Source organism: Habropoda laboriosa, unplaced genomic scaffold, assembly GCF_001263275.1.
Source record: "Habropoda laboriosa isolate 0110345459 unplaced genomic scaffold, ASM126327v1 scaffold57, whole genome shotgun sequence".
In the NCBI taxonomy this organism is placed as follows: domain Eukaryota; kingdom Metazoa; phylum Arthropoda; class Insecta; order Hymenoptera; family Apidae; genus Habropoda; species Habropoda laboriosa.
In genome coordinates, this window is record NW_017100229.1 from 3,486,316 (window position 1) to 3,505,163 (window position 18,848).

Sequence of the window (18,848 nt, forward strand, 5' to 3'; positions counted from 1 at the left end):
GCTTTTTAGCGTGTATCCTGAGGATACACACGGTGTTCACACGCTTGCAGAGAAAACAAGGACGATGTTAAGTTCGTGTAAGAAACCGTTTCTGTATTCCTTGGGTACGAAGTTGAGCTTATTTATCGCTACTCGACTTGCCTACAATTTTCCTCCGCTTTCGCATGCCACCGTTCCCTTCCTCCATTTTGCTACGCTCGGCCGCGTATATCGAATGATCCTGCGGAGCTGTATCCTGCAGCTCTGGCTCCCTCTATTTCGAAGGATATTAATACACTGATTGGTATTGCCGGGCTTCCTTTACTCCCGCGAAGATGGAAACTCGGATTAACTTTATCCGAAGCCGACTGAATACTCCGGAAGACTTCTTTTTCCAGTCTCCTCTATACACTGAACGTGGATGTAACGGTGTTCCCTTCTTTGCCTCTCTTCTCATACGAAATTATAATTGCGGGGAATATTATTATACAGGATTGTTTTTTTAAATATACATTCATCCTTTCCCTCCTTTATTTACGAGTTTTCCTAACTTTTAAATTAACTCCGTCCCAGATACGTTGTTTATTTATCAAAGTGTTCCTCTAACAGGTGAATAAATTCTGTTCGGTTAAAGTCTGAATAAAAATTGTCCCGCGAGAATTTTTCCTCGTAGCTCCGATACTTAAGAAGACACTTTTAGCTTCGTAACTTACTAATTTCCTTCGGCCGGGTAAATGAAATTTCTTTTTATCTCGGGAACAATTAATCCTACCAACGTTAATTATTCCTCCTTATTTCTCCCGGAATAATTTGTTTGCCATTTATGTCTTTTCTATAGCCCCGCACAATTACGCTCCGCCGCAATGTCGCGTTGGCTTTCAATGTAAGCTTGAACTTAGTTCACCGTGTAATAATAATAACAGCAACAACGGTTTCTCAGTTTTTAATTAATTTTAATTGAACACAGTTACACGGAATGGTACACGGCGGTTGAATAAAGAATAGATTACGGTGATTAGTGGGGAGGGCTGTGAATGGTTATTGTTCCCGCCTTGTAGAGAGCACGCGTTTCGTTGTTTCACCCCTTCCGCCCCGGTGGCAGTATTAAATTCGATGCAAAGTCAAAGAGGGAGCGTTTACTTCCAGCATCTTCACCTTGCTGCAACAGAGGGCTGTTCCATTTGTTTGCAGAAGGATTTAGCTCCCTCTTGGTGGGCGTGCCAGCGCACACATTGTGCCAACGTTCTCGCTGAAGAATGCTTCTGCGCATAAAAGCAGCCAGGAATGACTGCTTTTTTTCTTTCCTTTCTTTTTAACCCCACCAAACTTGTTGTTTTTCTCTATTCTCTTCCTCTCTTTCTTCTTCTATTTTCCCTCTTTCCTCATCTCTCTCTCTCTCTCTCTCTCTATATTCTTTCTCGAAACGTGGCTCTCGCGAAATTTCGAGGTGTACTCGTTGCCCCATTGTCTCGATTTTCCGCTTCTCGGCAAATTATCGAAGGATCCCCGAAGGGATAGAGGGGACAGAGGGGATTCAGTGGCTCGAGGGAGCAGAGATAGTTGTCTTTAAATTGCAGCGCGGCTAGGTGGATCGATCGTTTCCCCGTAATGATCGCGTCGTGACGTCATTACCCGAGGAAAACGCGATTTCTGTAAATTATCGATACGTGACTGCAGTTGGAGATCTCGAACGAGCTTCGTTCACCGGTATCTTTCGGTGTATGAATTGATTTTTTAGCAATGAAACATTCCTACGAAGAAACGAGCTCGGTATTATTCGTGGTGGCATTTTCGAATGATATTTAACAACCACGAGAGGCTGTATCTTGTCGAAATCGATGGAGAAACATTTTGTAAAATTTCCCCAAGTTTCGTCGATTCTTCTGGATAGTCTACGACAAGCTTCTGGTGTATGCTAGCTTCGCGTAACCCATGTGACACGAACTTTTTCAACTTCTGCTCGATGTGTATGTATAAAGAATATGACGTGAAATAGCGTGGATCGAATACTTGGAGCTTTCGTGCCGGAGTATATCTGTGTTATATCACTGAAAATTTTCTTGGCAGATACTTGGAAATTATGGGACAGGTTGTGTGTTACTTTGGATCGACGACGCGTTTCAAAGGCGATTAAAGAGGATCTCGACTGGCACGTTTCGATCAACGATTCGCCGAAACTTTCGAATATGAAACTCCCAATCGGTAGAGTGAATCGATTTAACGAACAGCATCGAGCTGTACGTAACGTGACGTGCTACTATTTGACATCGTCAAACAAATATTGAAACAGGCAAATAGGCGAAATGTTAAATTGAAAATCGAGCCAAAGTTGGAGAGAAGAGAAAGAGAATTGTCCGTGGAATCGATTCTCGAAGAATTCCGAGAGGTATTACACTCTTATGTTTCATTATTTACGGGGACCGAGTGAAAAACAATTTCGTTTCTCTCGTGAAAGTTCGAAGTAACGGGAGGCCTCGTGCAGCGGCTGGAAAAATTCAACGAGCAGGATTCGCGACGGTGATGCCTCTCGTGGGTTAATAAACGCTCATGCGAGAAGGTTAACGGTGAAATATTTACGAGGGGAACGTGCTGCCGCGGTGAAAAATGATTCGCTGGATTCTAGCTTGCCGCGAACGGCCTGCAAGATTACCTCCTACCTAATGGAATATTTAAGAACACACCTGAAAATTACTCCTCTGTTGCTGCTTTATTATTTGCGCCATGCAAACCAGATGCCTGGGGACAATTCAGTTGGAGTAATAATTTATCATCGACGATAATAAAGAATTCAGGTACGATATTGAAACGGGGATAATTTAATTAAAACGGAGGTTCAAAATTAAATGCACGAATCGTAAAAAAGAAGTTAACAGTTATCCATTATGATAAGGAGATTTAACGTCAATACAGGCAGACAACGGGAAACATTTTTTCAAACCACTATGCCTAATGAAAAGCGTTTTGTCACCAAGGAAATTTATCACTCTCCCAGCTTTCCTACACGATTTAACTCGCGAAAAGTGTTGTAATAATCCTCCGCAGTTTTCAGCTTGTTTCGCAAAGATTTTCGAAAGATGTGTCAACCAATTTCGCGAGTAGGAGAAAGTGGTCGGGAATGATCGAGGGGAACGTGTGACAAGGTGAAAATTCAGGTGAGGCGGGGGGATCAAACATGAGAGACGATCAGGAGGAGTGGCCTGGATTCGTGTCGTAAAAGTTTCACGTGCGTCTGTATCGAGCCCTTCCAAGACGACAGGACCTTTCAATTTCAATTGCGTCCCTCGAAGGCTTCCAACAGGTTTCACGGATAAGCTTGTCGGATCCTTTGAAAGCTCTTCGCACACCGTTCCTCCGTGGCCGTCCGTTTGCTCGCTTGCTTTCCTTCCTCGTAGCTTGCCATTCTCTTTTCTCGTGTGCAACCTTCCCGTCAAACCCATTGTCCCGACTTTACTTCTCGCGACTCGTTACGGCCTGCCTCAATGCTGGCCGTGTGATCCCTGATTGGCCGCGCGTCCTTTGACGAGAAGAAGTTGAGAAAATTACATCGGCGAGAGTGAACGATGGAAAACTTGTAAGACAAAGCCTCGCTTCCAAACTTTTATCTACTGTATCCGGAGAATTTGTAGAAAATTGGAACTTGTTTGAGGTGTCTTTCTCACGATTTCGAGTGCTTTTCTTGTGTGAAAAATAGCGATCATTTCTATTTTTCAAATATTGTAGGAAAGATCAATTTTTGCAATATCTAAAATATCGATATTGCACGTGATCAATGAATCTTTCATCGTAGTGTCTATAGAAGTTCGTCGAGGAGTTTTGTGTGTAAAAATTTGCCTACATGTTCACCTACGTTAACGTGTTCGATCTGGTGCGCAAGGAAAGGCCTCGTGGCGGATCCTCGAGTAAAACGGATTCCTAGATCTCGTGTCGAGAACTTTCAACTTCAGCCGTGCTTTTCAAACGCATCTCGTCGTTTCTCGGGGATAAGATTTCCATTCTTCGAAAGCTCTCAACAAATACACCTAGGCTCGACGCGTCCACAGTCGAGGAGGATTCTTATGGACGCCGGCGATATCTTCTTTCGTCTGGCTCCCTTTTACAATAGGGCGAAGCCTCTGACGATCGGACATTCTGCTCGTTCTACATCTACAGTTAGCTTTAATGGCTGCATTGTTCTCGGGTAACTTCATCTGGCGTCTGTTAAATTTCTTAAACAAAGAGGAACAAATTTGACAGACCTTGTGAACAATTTATTACGTATTCAACCACTTGCTTTGTAATAACGAGTGACACTTGCGGTGTAGATTATGGTTGAGATCTAACCATAGTGAAACTCTATTTTTAATAAACTTCAACTTTTACTCTGACTTTAGCTTTACTTCTATAAGCCTGAGGATTATTAAATAATATAGGCTAATGTCTACAAGTAGTATTAAACACTTTTTCATTAAAGAATTCTTCCTCTTCCATTCGAAACTTGACAAGAGTATCGAGGAATATTTCCTAACGTCGTAAAGAACAATTTCAATCTATCACAGTGACCAATTGGAAAGTTCGATTATTCAAGACTGTCCTCGTACATTTACCTGACAATTCACGTGAAGAGAGCTCGATAACCCGTTCGTAGCGGGATCACCGTTGCAGGATGACCGGTGCAAGAGTCCCTTTGACAATTTTACGGTGAAAGGATCTCACAGTTTTAACTGCGTTCTCCTCGTAGATTTTACAGCATCCTCGTTTTAAAATCCTCGTAAATACGACGATAATACCACGACGCGTTTATTTCACTTTATCCTCGACTCTCTACAGGAGCATCGAACACGTTCCTTTATTCCACCAATACATGGATAACGTTCGAGATATCCTGTATATTATTAACGCTGACGTGTTCGTCTAAATATCGAACGGTGTCTGTGAAGAAAAAAAGAGGTAGACGCACGTGACTTATCGTTCCCTATCCATTCCCGCCCCGCTTGTCTTTTTCACGCGAAGTAAGCAGAAGGATAGAGTGAATACGCGAGAATTCTTATGAATAGTAGTCCGTGGAATCTCGATTTATTTTTCTGCCTCGAATACGACGGACACACAGGCGGAAAGATACTGCCTCTGGCTTTCCTTACTTATTTTTCAAACCAGCCACCCTTTATCTACCCCCGCTCGTTCTGACATTTCTATTCTCGATGCATCTTCACCCCTCCCCTCGTCCCGCTACCACCGCCAACCTTCTTACCATCGGACAGCAGGTTATTGAAAGGTTCGTTCGATTGCTTGACATCCTTCCGCTTCGTCGCGTGCCACCTTCGTTTCCTGTGTGCGCAGCCGGAAGATGTGCTTGACCATTCGTCGCTGTTCGCGATGAAAATTACTCTGGCCGTGGCGTCGTTTGTCTCGATGCGTCCAAACGAGACGGTGAATTGACTTTTTCCGTGAAATGGAACCTCGAACGTGACGCGAATTTTTGATTTTCCCGGAATTCGTCGAACAAGCAGCTGCTTACACGGAGGAAAAATGAAATTGCTACGTCGAAATTTGAATAATTATTACAATAGGATACACTTTTTTTGCGAGTTGTGTTCACTGTTCCGATGAAAAGTAGATACACCGAAGTGCTCTTGTTAGAAAATCGAGTAAAAGACATCTCCCGATGGAGAATCAGTTTTGGAACCTGTCTCAAAGAGTCGTAACGTATTTCGATCACTCCTAAAATTCGTGACCGTCTTCCTACCAAATTGATGTCCCGAGGAATCGTAATACTCTGCGAGCAGAGTCCATACACATCGTTCACGTGCCCGGAGAATCTTGCTGGCCGCGAAAATTCGATTTGAACGAGTCTCGAATTCCGTGCAGCTGTTTGCCGATGGTTCGAACCGGGCAACGTCGAAGAAAGCTTAATCGTCCAATTCAATCCTCTCTCGGAACACTTACTTACATGCTGCGCTTGCTTAAAAGCGGGTTTTTTTTCTTTTTCTTTCGTTCAAAAAGACGTGATCCTTCGATAAGAGGCAACGATGGAACGCTTGCTCGTCAAAATTGACACGCAACGCGTTAGATTATCGATCGATGTTGTTGCAAGTGACAGATGAGAAATACGTCCGTCGGCAAATTGCACGCGCGTAACAAGAGGGCCAAGAGGTGGGAAAATTGAAAAGGGCAAACGAAGCTTGCGATAAAATAACGCTTAAGCAGTATTTACCGCGACACTCTCTGTTTATTGAACCCCCGTGATACTTTGTACTTTAACGTTTACGGGAGATACGGTGCCCTAAAGCTTTACGGTGTCTGGGAAAATTATTTACTCGCTGGATGGCTGGTAATTTAACCGTGTTCCAGCGTGAATGCTTTCTAAACACGGACACGGCTAGGCGGCTCTAGAGAGAGTGTGGGCTGTATAAAAGGGCAAATCAGGGGTGTGAACGAAGATCAAGTAGACTTCGCTTCCTGGTATCGCTTTGATGAACATTAAAAATGCGTAAACACCTCGTATTATCCTTTGCTCCTTCTTTTTTCTTTTTTTTTTGAACTTATCAGGTAGAAAAATTCTGAATCAGAGGTGAAGTCAGAGATGGCAGAGGAATAAAGTGCATCCGATCGTTTAAGGGGACACTTTTACTTTGAGAATCTTCTATTTTAAACATTCTGCATCCTTACGTTTATTTCACGAGCAATGAAAGAAAAACGAACGATCTTTTAACTCTTGACATTTAAGTGAGATTAAAAGTGTCTGAATTAAGGACAGAATTAATGAATGTATAAAAGCATTTAGCTTCGCAAGTGGTTGTAATTCTACCTGGAAGAAGAAAAAAGAAAGAATTGTCATTGTACCCGGTCCCTCCGGAGTGTGGAAGAATTTGGCCGCTTCGAAGGCGACGTTCGCCGGTTTTGTTAAATGTGTCCTAAATGTGGACGCGTTCTGCTACTTCCGGCTTTCTTCACACGAAAGAGTCGTCCGGTGCACGTGGTAAAAAGGGGGCAGTTTCTTTCTATAGCATCCTCCCTATCTCGGGACGACGGTGTACCGTTCGTTATTGTTCACCCGTACCACTTTTCCCGATCTCTGCCTCGAATATACTCTTATTCCTATTTCTATAGTGGATCACGTTTTTCTAAAACGTTATTCTTCCCGTTTTCCTCCAACATTCGTACAATATCGTAAGATAAAAAAAAAAAAGAAGAAAACACGGTGAATAGAAACGAAGGAGTTATTTCATCGAACAGAAGTAAACAATTATATTTTCCAGAACAGACAGATTCTTTTCCGTGAGAAATTCTTGTGTAGCAAGGGTGTGGGGAAAAGAGAAACGTGGAAAGGTGAAAAGGAACAACACAGCAGGCGGTGGCAAAGACAAAAGTCGATTGGCTTTCGAAGCTAGATTCCAATACCATGAATGGACTTTTAAGCAGGCGTGCGTCAATCCAACCCTGTATCCCTCTTTCATTCGCCGCTCTCTTATCAACCACGTTCTCTCCCTTACTCGAGACCTTTCACACTCCCCTCTGTGTCTGCGTTGGATTCTTTGAACCTGCGACCTCGTCCTGATTCCGCGAATTTTTGTCGTCCAGGTATCTCGTAAGGAACGTTAATTGCTACAAGAATTCTTTCCGTTGAAATTGAATCCTCGCAACGACCGGACAATTCTTACAGATCGAAGGAATTTGTACAATTACGGTCGAACGAATTATTCTCTAAACGAACGGAGATCGAGAATTGGATTCTCGGATTGGTAAACAGATTCGACGAACGAGACGTGTAAATAATTCCAGCATCTCGAGATACCTGTGTAATAAAGAAGAAGAAGAAGAAGCGACAGTCTTTAACCACGTCTTTGGTACAACAACCATGAGGAAGGAGAAGAGAAGGGATGGTTATTAAAAATACAAAGTGGAGCCCACGGTCGACAAAGGCGGTCTGTTTTTCCAGGGCGTGTAATTGAATTTTTTAGGGAGTCGGAGGAAAAGGGACGAGATTCTCGTCGAGGCTTCTCAGGGACGACGCGAGGAAAAATGTTCTCACATGAATTGTATCCTTTGTGAAGTGCCATTAATTTTCCAGGCAAGGGCCTGGCCTGGCCTAGCGTTTCCTCCCCCCCGCTAACTTTCAGTTCTATATACCGGCCCTGGCCGTCTCATTTAACCGGCAGCTCTCGATTCAACGAGCCCCTGGCCTGATTCCGTTTATCCGAGATAACCGAGCCCCCGAATGTAAGTGGAAATTGAGTTCACTTGAGCCATTTGACGTAATACTTAAGACCTTCTTTCCACCAAGTCCTCCGGAACACTTTTCCATCCTTCTCGTCGTTCCTTGTGGTCGATATTAATTAACCAGACAGCCACTGAATCATTCCGCTGTGTTTTAAGGGAAAATCGAATTTTATGGGGGTTCCGTGATTCCTTATTTCCTGATTTATTTCGTGGTTAGAATTAACCCTTTGATAAAGGGTTGAAAGCTCTTTGAAATCTAAGGATTTTCGAGGTAATCTTTCTGTCTAGTCTGTGGAGATCTTTATTTTTAACAGTTTATAACGAATTTAAAGGAAGAGCTATGAATGAAATTATCACATAATTCTTCTCTGTTCTAACAACTTTTCGTCTACATTTACAAGTACAAGAGTTCATACTCGGAGCTTGCAATTATCACCGAATATTTGAGGCTCGATTTACCCCTTTGACAGGCTCGATCAACAATGGTTACCAAGTAAGATCCCCTGCAATTTCCCGAACCGGCGAGAACTTCTCGCAAGTGATGTTTACTTAACGTGAGAATCGAGCGTCGGGGAGAAGTTGGACAACTGTGCGGCGTTCTCCACGTTCCATTCACGGCTGTTTTGAGCGGGTCATTTCGAGCCGGACGTTATGACAGTTTCGGCACTTGTTGCACCGACATGGGGGCATTAATTTCACCGTGGTCTCGATTGGAATCGACCTGTCTCTGAGTTACTGCACATCGACACCCGCTGCCGATTTCAAAGAATCGGACAAATCAACTGGTAACGCCGTTTTCACCTGGCTACGGTTCCATATCGGTGTGGATAATTTATCAGTAGTCTGACGGAGTGTTTTATCCGGTTTATCAGACCGAGAGGGATTTGAAAATTTATTTATCCATCTCGTAAATCCATGGAAACTTTGATAAATCGAAATTACGGCAAATTCAGATCAGCTGGATCAATGTATTTCCTGTAATCTGTACAAAGGTTTGAAAATTGTGTACTTTTCGAAGGCAAAGTAATTTGGAAATTCTGCTATCGTGCAAACGCTTACAAATGATAATTCTGACAAATCGGACGATCTATAAATCTCTCAAGTATAATACAGCCCGGGGTACAATGCGATAAATATTTCAACGAAACTCGTGGACCATAGAAATGGATGCAAATCAAGCACAGAGATGGGCTCGAAATTCACAGTGACTGGTCCGCTAACTCTTCGTTTCTAGTTTTGGAATGAATCCAGGGATCTGGCGAACGATAGGCTAGCTCACGTTCTATATCTGTTCGACGTGATCAGAGCGATAATTAGGATGAATTCTCGGCTGGTATTGAAATTCGACAGTTTTTTTCCATACAGCATGACCGGCCTGCTGGAATTCTGATACCGGTTGTATCGATCCTAATCTCCTTACGAGTATGTTGCGCACTGACACGAGCAGATGATTTACGAGGGCGGTCCGTTGTGGCAGCCGAGCCGGAGATTCTATTGTACGCGAACAAACGCTTTCCAACCCGTCTGCCTGCCGCTCGATGCCCAGTCTCTTGATACCAGGTATTCAGATAGCTTGTGTTCAACACATTGATGCACGACCAATGGCGTTGCGATTACGTTCACGGATCCCGATCACCTTGCTTCATCGGGTAATGGATCAGCGATGAGGGAGGGAGAAAAGGATACTTCTCTTGGGAATTGAATCCTTGCTTTCACGATTGTACGCTCGAGACCTCCTCCTCTTCTCGAGTGCTTAATCGACCAACTTAACGAATACATTTTCCGACTGGTTCTTCGAGAAATCGCGAGCATAAATCATTTTATCTGTAAAAGATACTGTGTAGAGTATTTTAGGTATACCCGTGAATTCAGTTCGATTTACTCGATAAAGAAGTAGTTTGACAACAGTATTGGCTGACAGTAAGGTTACTCAATGGCGATCTAACGATTGAAAACGTGTATCGAGGCGATTTAAGGCCGAACGAGGCGGGATTGAGTGGAAATTAGAGAGCGGTGGCCTCGTTCCGATATGTAAGTACAAGTAGAGAGAAGAAGAAGATGCGAAGGAGGGTGGAAAAAGTGCCGACTTTATCAAACCAAGGAAACTGTCTTCTGCAACTTTGATCGAAGCAAGAAGAAGCTTTATTTAGAAACACGCTCGGTAAGCGCTGGCCGAGCGCTCTTCAGAGACTCGAAAAATGGGACAACGTTTTAAATCAATCGTCGCTGCTAGTGTGTACCGCTTGCTTTCTCCTCTCTCTCTCTTTCTCTCTCTCTTCGTTCCCCTGGTGATTTAAAATTTGTACGCCAACAGCTTTGAATAGAAAATCCCTTCCCCTTTTATCCGGTCAGCTTTCACGTCGGACGCAATCGCCACTTTTATTATTTATCACCGGTTGAATTAATTATACAGTGGGAGCGATATCGCAGCTGATCCTTGAACCTTCTCGCTCGGTGGATAAATTACGGAGCGGGGATAAATTCGTCATTGGACGAAAAATTCTACGTAGAGTTTATGGCAGAAAGTGAACCGTGTTCGACATCTCTAATTAACGAGGGTATTTTTAATTAGTCAATTTCGAAAGAATAACGAAGCTGGATTAACACGCGGACTTTTCGCTATCTGTTCGTTGAATTTTTGATCAGGATTTCCGTGACGTTACCGAGGGAAGGAAGTCGTAAAAATTGTTTCGAAGGGAATCTGCCATTGATAAGCGAGCCAGCAGCGCACCAGCTTCTTTTCTATTAGCGAGGCAAGCTTTCCGCGCTGCTCGCGATATTCCCCTCGCACGAGCCGAAGCGCGCAGAGTTTAATTAACGTTTAATTAACTAAGTAATCCTTTTAATACGAGAAGTTTCATTAAAGGGAAAAATGAAGATGGCGGAACGTTGAAGCGACAAATTTTTCCTTAGTTTATGTGCACGTATACACGTGTACATATTGTGTATATACACTGTGGTACGGAAGAAAGGTTACGCTTTTCTTTCAGGTGCAAAAGGCTTCTTCGTAAAGTTAGATGCTTTTTAGCTGGATATATTTTTTTCTCTTTATTAACCTCCTCTCCCTTTCTTCAGTTCTTTAGTAGACAACTCGTGAGCGATCGTCGATCGTGGCAACTAGGCCAATTACGAGGGCGGAATCTTGTGGCCCTCGTTACCATGAAGCCAAGCACCGGAACGTGTCTTCGGCATTCGGTTGTTCCCGTGTGAACAAGTAATTCGCTATCGGTACACGTACGTAAACTGGCCTCTTGTTCCTCGAGCGATAAATAGCCGGAACACGTGAAACCTGTTCCGTTAATTGACGTGATTGAGAGACAATCAGTCTCGTGATAAAGATTCAACATTGATCCTAGCACAAAAACTCTAAGACACCGTAAACGAGTCGCAAAATACTCGAAATACACCTATCAATATTATTACAGCAACAAGAATGACAGATATTTGGCTAGAAACTCTGTTAATTCCTATTAAATTTCGTAAAACTTTGCGCCCTTATAACTCTGAAGATAGTAAAGTTGTATTCACGTGAGGTACGCTGTTAGAAGCGATGAACCTTCCACTTTAAAACACACTTTGTTTCGTCTGGATACGTCTTCCAGTTCCGGAGATATTGTCGTGTAAAGAGGAAGGCAATTTTTAATAATTTACTGTCTCTGTCCTTCTCGCACACTCGGGCCTCTCACTCTCTCTCACACGATGACGCAACGAAGCGCGCGCCGCGTGCGCTGGTCAGTGACAGACGTCGAGTCAGCAGGTTTTTTTACTATTACTACTTGTGAGTACGCATTTCCAGGAAACAATATAGGTCACGGGGGCTCGTGGGGCCCATTCACAACCCCCGCGCGTCTTAAGCGCACTATGTATACTTTGAGTTCTTATATCTCGGCAATGGATTGAGATATCCGGATGAAACAAAATGCTGTCTCAAGGATACACTTTCCTCTATCATCTGAGTGTAATTTGATGAAAAAATTTGCGGTTTAATTTACAAGGTGTTATTGTCGATTTCGAACGAAATATAGTCACCAGTTAGGCACGTTTAATTCAATATTTCAACGTTTATCGAAATGGTAAGAAATTAACGTTAGAAACAGACGTACGATTATAGCGAAAACATTGGACGATTACTGTCATTGTAAAACCGTGTTTTATAACATTCACGAGTGCTATCAAGTATTTGAAATAAACAAGCTATCGTGTACATCCGCGATAAAGTTTTATTTAGATGGGGCGACGGAATTTTTTCAATTGAAAACTACATCGATCGAACGCATAAATTCAATTAAACTACCGTTCCCAATAATTCGTTTCCCGCCCTTTCTGCTCTACCCTGGTGGCTGGTTTAATGGAAAACGAAGAAAAACACGCGTGTTTGTACGTTATTCCTTTTTTTTTTTCTTCTGTTTTATTGTTGTACACGCGTGGAAAGGCGCCGGGGGGAGAGCGCGGGGAACGGAATTGAGAAAAGTTGCCGGCGTGTGTGTACGCTCGTAACGCGGCACCCGTGTTATTTACATCGACAATTTCACGTGTTTGCACGTGTGGCAAATTGGAAATGAGTGTGCCATGTAGTTGCACTTGTCACAGAGAGGAGCGCGAGGATTTTCATGTCGACAGAATCCTCCTCCGCCTACCACCACACCCTCTTTCTATTCGTTGAAGGCACGATAGCTTCGAAGCTCGCGGTAGTTACCGGAATTTCCACCGTCGGAGAGTCCACCCCTACAGTAATTTTCATTATGCCGTCTGTTATTACTATAGTTTCCTGCTTGGAAGCGCTGATATTGCAATTTCCCCGTGAGAAGCTACACCCTCTCCCCCCCTCCCCCTCCCCCTTTCGTTTCTCTGTTTTCAGTTGCTATATTTTCCAACCTATAGAAGCCCCGTTGTAATTAGACTTCCCCTTCAACTGCAGAGCAAGATGATGCTCGGTGGAATTGAAATGACGTCTCGCTAACGACTTTATTTTCGCTTCAAACGACACTCGAGAGAGAAATTGAAGGGAGAGACAGAGAGAGAGAGACAGAATGTATAGAAAGTAAACCTTTTCTCCTTCGTCCATCTCGTACGAAAGAAGAAGAAGAATAAATCAATTTCCATCCTGTATTTATAAAACGAACCTACAATTTCCATAAAGTCGTTGGACTTTTGTACGACCCTGTACACGCACCAAGGGTGACTCTGAGCTCTCGCGGAGATCCTCAGGAGAGAGGGGTGTGTAGAAACACGTCGAGGATCTACCAGACGATCGATCCACAACGACGTCGCGGCAATGCTACGTGTACACTCCCTTAACGGATAATTCTCTGTTTATATTACAGATAAACTCGAGATGGCCGTTGGGCCCTGAGCTGTGCGACATGTGGACAAGCAGCGATGTACTCTGCTGCACCGCCTCGATATTGCATCTGGTGGCTATCGCGGTCGACAGATATTGGGCAGTCACCGATCTCAATTATATACAGGTTAATTAACACTCGCGGTCTCAACGGGCGGCAGGTAGAAGCAAGTCGAGCAACAAGAAACGACGACTGAAACCGTTTAACGAGTGACGAACTTACGTCACGATCGCGTGGTCACGAGGCCCCGTAGGGACTGCGCGATGCTTCGCGATAAGGGGATTAGGGGACACGACGTCGTATATATTGATTGTAGAATGCAATTCGATAATCGGGGCTACGGTGTCTTGCTCCCTTTGTGCTATCCGGGGATCGTTAATGCGGAGGATGCAATTAGTAGGGTTATTGCGTGTACAAACCGGCAGAATTGTTTGTTCTTTTTTCCATTGAAAACGGAAGCTACGGGATTCCGTTGGAATAGAACGGTGTCGTGAGATAATGTACTTTATTCTAAGAAGGGAAAGTTTAGGAAGAAGTTTGAAATTCGAGTGAAATTGGATGAAGATAATTCTGTTACCGTTGATCGTGACTAAAGCTCTACCGTGTGCTGGATAATTTTCTTTGAAATTTCTATCAGACAACGAAGATTGTGTCGTCGTATCGATGACACGTCAATTGTTAATCGAATCTAAATCCCCGCTGTTGATATCCAGCTGTTGGCGCCCGTATGTTCTGGATACTTGCTGTTATGGGATACGAAACGAGAGATTATGGCCGAACCGATACTATTGTAGTTCAGGAAGCCGGAGATCTCGAACGAATCGAGTGCATATTGTGTAACTGAACGCGAACGCCGGGAATACGTCGAAATGTAATATTAAATAATGTTAATGGTGTCAGAAATGCGCTTTCGAACTTTGAACAGTGTTGGAATATGTTGGCGGAGCACACGAGACCACAGAACAATGCTGTTACGTTATTACGCGGTCTCAAAGCTCTTTCGTGCCTCGCAACTTCGCGCAACATTGTTGTAAATTTTCTTAGAATATCATCGACATTTAAACCGTGTTTTGTAGAGCCCTGAAATTAACATTGCAAACATGCGTCTACGTTTCCCGAGGCATTCTCCAACTCTCGTCTAATTTCGAACGAATTCATTTCACAACGAACGATACTTCTTTATTCTATTTACACGTTGCTCGACAGAGAGAGTTTAAAGTGGTATTATTATTTCAATGGTGAAATTCCTTCGATATTCAGCCTTCCTGACCCCGATCTGAATATATTATCCCGACGGTACCGATATAAAAATGTCTCAGGGTGGGGGTAGGAGGGAAAAAAGGAATTCGAGAAGTGTGAGGCCCGCCAATTTCTCGAGTGTGATAACCGGTGAAAGAATTTCTTTACTTCCAGGCGAGGAATCCACGGCGGATCGGTATGTTGATCGTCACCGTCTGGGTGGTGTCCTTAGGAATCTCGTTGGCGCCCCAACTTGGCTGGAAAGATCCTGATTATTTGGAACGTATAGATGAAGGAACGTGTCTGGTGTCGCAGGATCCTGCATACCAGGTGAGTGCTCCTTGATAAATCAGAATCGTCGTGAAATTATTTCGTAATTAGTTCCCCCCGTGCGTCAATTAAAATACCCGACTTGCTGATAATCCGACCGTTGAAATCGCGGTTTAATTTCCATCTAAATTGAACACGGACCTGTTTCTCTGCTCTTAGAAATGTTTATTTCAGGCAGCGTTTAAAGGTGGAATTTCTTAAAATACATTCCAGATCTTCGCCACTTGCGCCACGTTCTACCTGCCCCTGCTGGTTATTCTATTTCTGTACTGGAGGATATTTCAAGCAGCACGGAAGCGAATCAGAAAGAGACCGGGGACTATCGTGCAGCCACCCCGTGAAAGAAGAGGCATCCTTAGACTCGTCACTAGAAGGTTCCGCTTCTCCGCGACTCTGAATAGATATGCACGGTTTTACGCGAGATTCGTTACCTTGCCCTTCATTCACGATCTTCGTGAGAACGATGCTTGCCGGAGCTCCACATTAATTACGTCGCTGAATTGTTCAGCATACTTAACGGCATTCTGTAACGCATTTTCTTACACCACGTACACGCGCATTTTAATCTGGCTTTTGCGCAGAACCAGAATATACGTACACCGTTGCAATTCCTCGTAATTTCCCACGAATAAATTCAAATTAACTCCCCATCTTTCCTACTCGTACACACCGTTTAACAACCACTTCTCTCTATAATCTCTCGATAAAGAGAAACAAATTTTCCATCCTGTTAACGGCAAGCAAAATTTCATTAACCCTTTAGCTACAAGCTGCTAGATAGATCGTCCAATTTAATATCCCTAATGCACCGTTTAGTCGAATCATTTTTCTCCGGCATCACACCCACAGGCTAAACGGTTAAAACGTAACGGAACAGGGAAATTTCATAACGGGCCAGAGACAATTGCGTTAATTTCGTTGAACGCGCAGCGACAACAGGTTTCAGAAATGGAACAGAGGTACGTGCCACTTTCCTATTATACTAATATTCCTAACATTTCAGACCGAGAGAGGAGTCAACAGCGTTCACCATAACGAGATCCACGCCGGACCATTCGTCGATCTCACCGGAGAAATCGTCGTCGTACAATGGCGCGAACGCGACACAGTCGACCACCGTGACACCGTCAGCTGTGTCAACGACAACCACGACGACCACGACCACCGTGACGAATCCGTCGAGCAGCCACTCGACGTCGTCCAGCAAACGTACACGCGAGACGATCGAGTCGAAACGCGAGAGGAAGGCGGCGAAGACGCTAGCGATAATTACCGGGGCGTTCGTCGCGTGTTGGCTGCCCTTTTTCTTGGTCGCGTTACTTCGTGCCACGTGCGAAGTCTGCCAGCCACCGGAGCTGATAGCAAGCGTATTCCTGTGGCTGGGCTACTTCAACAGCACCCTGAACCCTGTGATTTACACAGTATTCTCACCAGAGTTCAGGCAAGCCTTCAAGAGGATGCTTTGCGGTGGTTCCAGAATAATTCGCTGACAGTGGATTTAAATTCGTTTGAAAGAGCATTAAAAAGAAAAGAGAAAGATGAAAGAAACACGCGATAAAGTGTATGTGTGCGTGTGAGTATGAAGATGATAGAGTGTGTGTGTGTGTGTGTGTGGAAGTTACGAGTGAATCACATTGTGTACATAAAACGGTTCTTATTATCGAAACTCCTTCCTCTCCTTTTTGGATAGCGTTCAAACTACCGTATCACGTACTTAGACATACCTTAGAGAGTCCGTAGAATTTTTCCTCGAAAGTTTCACGCGGCTATTTCTGTCTGTAATCGACAGCGATCGTTGCACTTGTTGGAAGAACGATTCCACGCGAGGAGGCGAATTTTTCAAAGAAAACAAAGGAATACAGAAAAGAGAGACGCACAGTAGTTACATGAGGAAACGTCTGTTCCTATAAGATAACGCTAAACTCTACGAGAAGTTCTGTTTCTCTCTTTGAAATAGCTCCGCAGCATTCTTCGAATACGTCGTTCTAATACGAGGAACGAAAAAAGCAAAAAAAAAAGGAAAAAAAAAGGAAAAAAAAACAAGTCTTCTATCTAACGAACGTTTAGTTCCGACTCGAACTTCTAAATGAGAGAAGAGAAGACGAGGCCGCGGCAGGGTTTCGAGTGGATCAAAGCGGAGAAATGGCCAACTGATTGGGATCTTGGAGCAAAGAATTACCGGTGACCTAGTTGACGCCTTTCGAGATAGTTTCGATCTATTATTTTCAGATTTTAATTAAACCAGCGTCTTTAACGCCCATGCTGAGACGTCTATAAATGCGTGCTCGTCTATTCTGGGTTTATTGGGCGAGAGACAGAGAAATGAAGCATATACCACTCGATTTAATCCATATTCTCCATCCACGGAGATTCTTTGCCTTCTAATTACAACATAAGTTAACTAAATTTACTGTATCACTTTTTTCTATCACGTGACAAATATTAAATACAACACGAAACTCGTAATAGAAGCGAGGAAAAGAAAATGTAACGTTTGTCATAGAATTTTGCATGATGCTGCAATTATTGCAGATTTGTCGAGGTACACTTATTTTCGTGGATAATTAAACTCAGTTACACGTTACCTATTTGTCGTATGATTTCGGCCAACGTGATAATTACCGTACATTTATCGAGATACATTTACACACTCGACGGGGATAATTATGTGCGATTATTGCTGGAACCGTTCGAAACGAAACCTTGCCGATAGAAACACGTGTATACACGCGACAATTAATCGTGTACAGTTGTATAAACGTTCGTTTCCTCCGTTGCTGCTCACGAAGAAAGCCGCTCTGCGATTGTCATTTTAAAATGGTAACGATTATAAGATAAAATAGACATTAGACCGTCGAGGGCGAAAAATAGATCGTCGGATTTTCTCTTCTTCGATATGGTTAAATCGTAGTTCCCGCCGATATGGATCCATCGTATTCTCACGAGTCACGACGATTCTATTGTAAATACTAATGGTATTTCTTATAGCGATTATCCTTTATCCTCCTTTATCCTCCGCTCTCCTCCATCTGAGTACCAGTGAAAATCGATCCGTGGAGAAATAAGCACGAAAAGCAGCGTGGTGAGCCAACCAAACGCAACCTGTAGTTCGCATCGTTGTTCTCGAGCAGCAGGTGATCAAAACTTTTGCGTTTCCCTCTCGCGTTCGATTGCTCACCACTTCGACATCAAGCTAGACGCGTTTTCCATAATGTTTCCGCGATCCACGGTCGTGTATATTTGGATCTTAAACGTGTCTCCTCTAGAGAGACATTTCTTTCCAATTCTTCTTCTTTTCTGGTCTCTTTTAAAGTTAATGCTTTTTTATTTATGATTTTCTATGTGTTTAATTTTCTGTAGAGTGAAGAACGCCTTCTTGAGAATTTTCCGTGGTTACTTAATCAATTTTTCATTGCTCTGTGATCATTTTTCCCTCTTTTCTCACCTTTTTTATTTATGATTTATCGAATTTTGAATTTTCTACACAGTGAGGAATATCAACGATGAATTTCTCGAGGATTCTTTTTCAATTCTTCATCGATCTCTCGTTAATTTAAAGAATCTCTAAGTAGACACGAGAAAAGATCCTCGACGCGTTCGCAAGTGATCAAACGATCGCACCGACGATCGTCCAACAACGCCTTACTATTGCTCTATCTATCATCGAGCGAGAATTCACGCGTGTTCAACTGGAGACAGGAATAAAGTAAAAAAGAAATAAGATAAAATAAAATTAAAAAAACGTATACTAAAAGTGGCAGA

The 18,848-nt window shown here is 43.3% G+C and overlaps 1 protein-coding gene across 1 annotated transcript in view; it reads left to right on the forward strand.

The window, feature by feature from the left end:
* The window catches only part of LOC108571281 (5-hydroxytryptamine receptor 2B-like), a 33,721-nt gene extending 17,145 nt beyond the window's left edge, over window positions 1-16,576 (forward strand). The window contains exons 3-6 of the mRNA XM_017933282.1: window positions 13,500-13,643; window positions 14,931-15,086; window positions 15,300-15,460; window positions 16,090-16,576. Coding sequence (XP_017788771.1) covers window positions 13,500-13,643; window positions 14,931-15,086; window positions 15,300-15,460; window positions 16,090-16,576 — 948 coding nt within the window. The remainder of the gene's footprint in view (window positions 1-13,499; window positions 13,644-14,930; window positions 15,087-15,299; window positions 15,461-16,089) is intronic.
* Window positions 16,577-18,848: the final 2,272 nt, after the last annotated feature.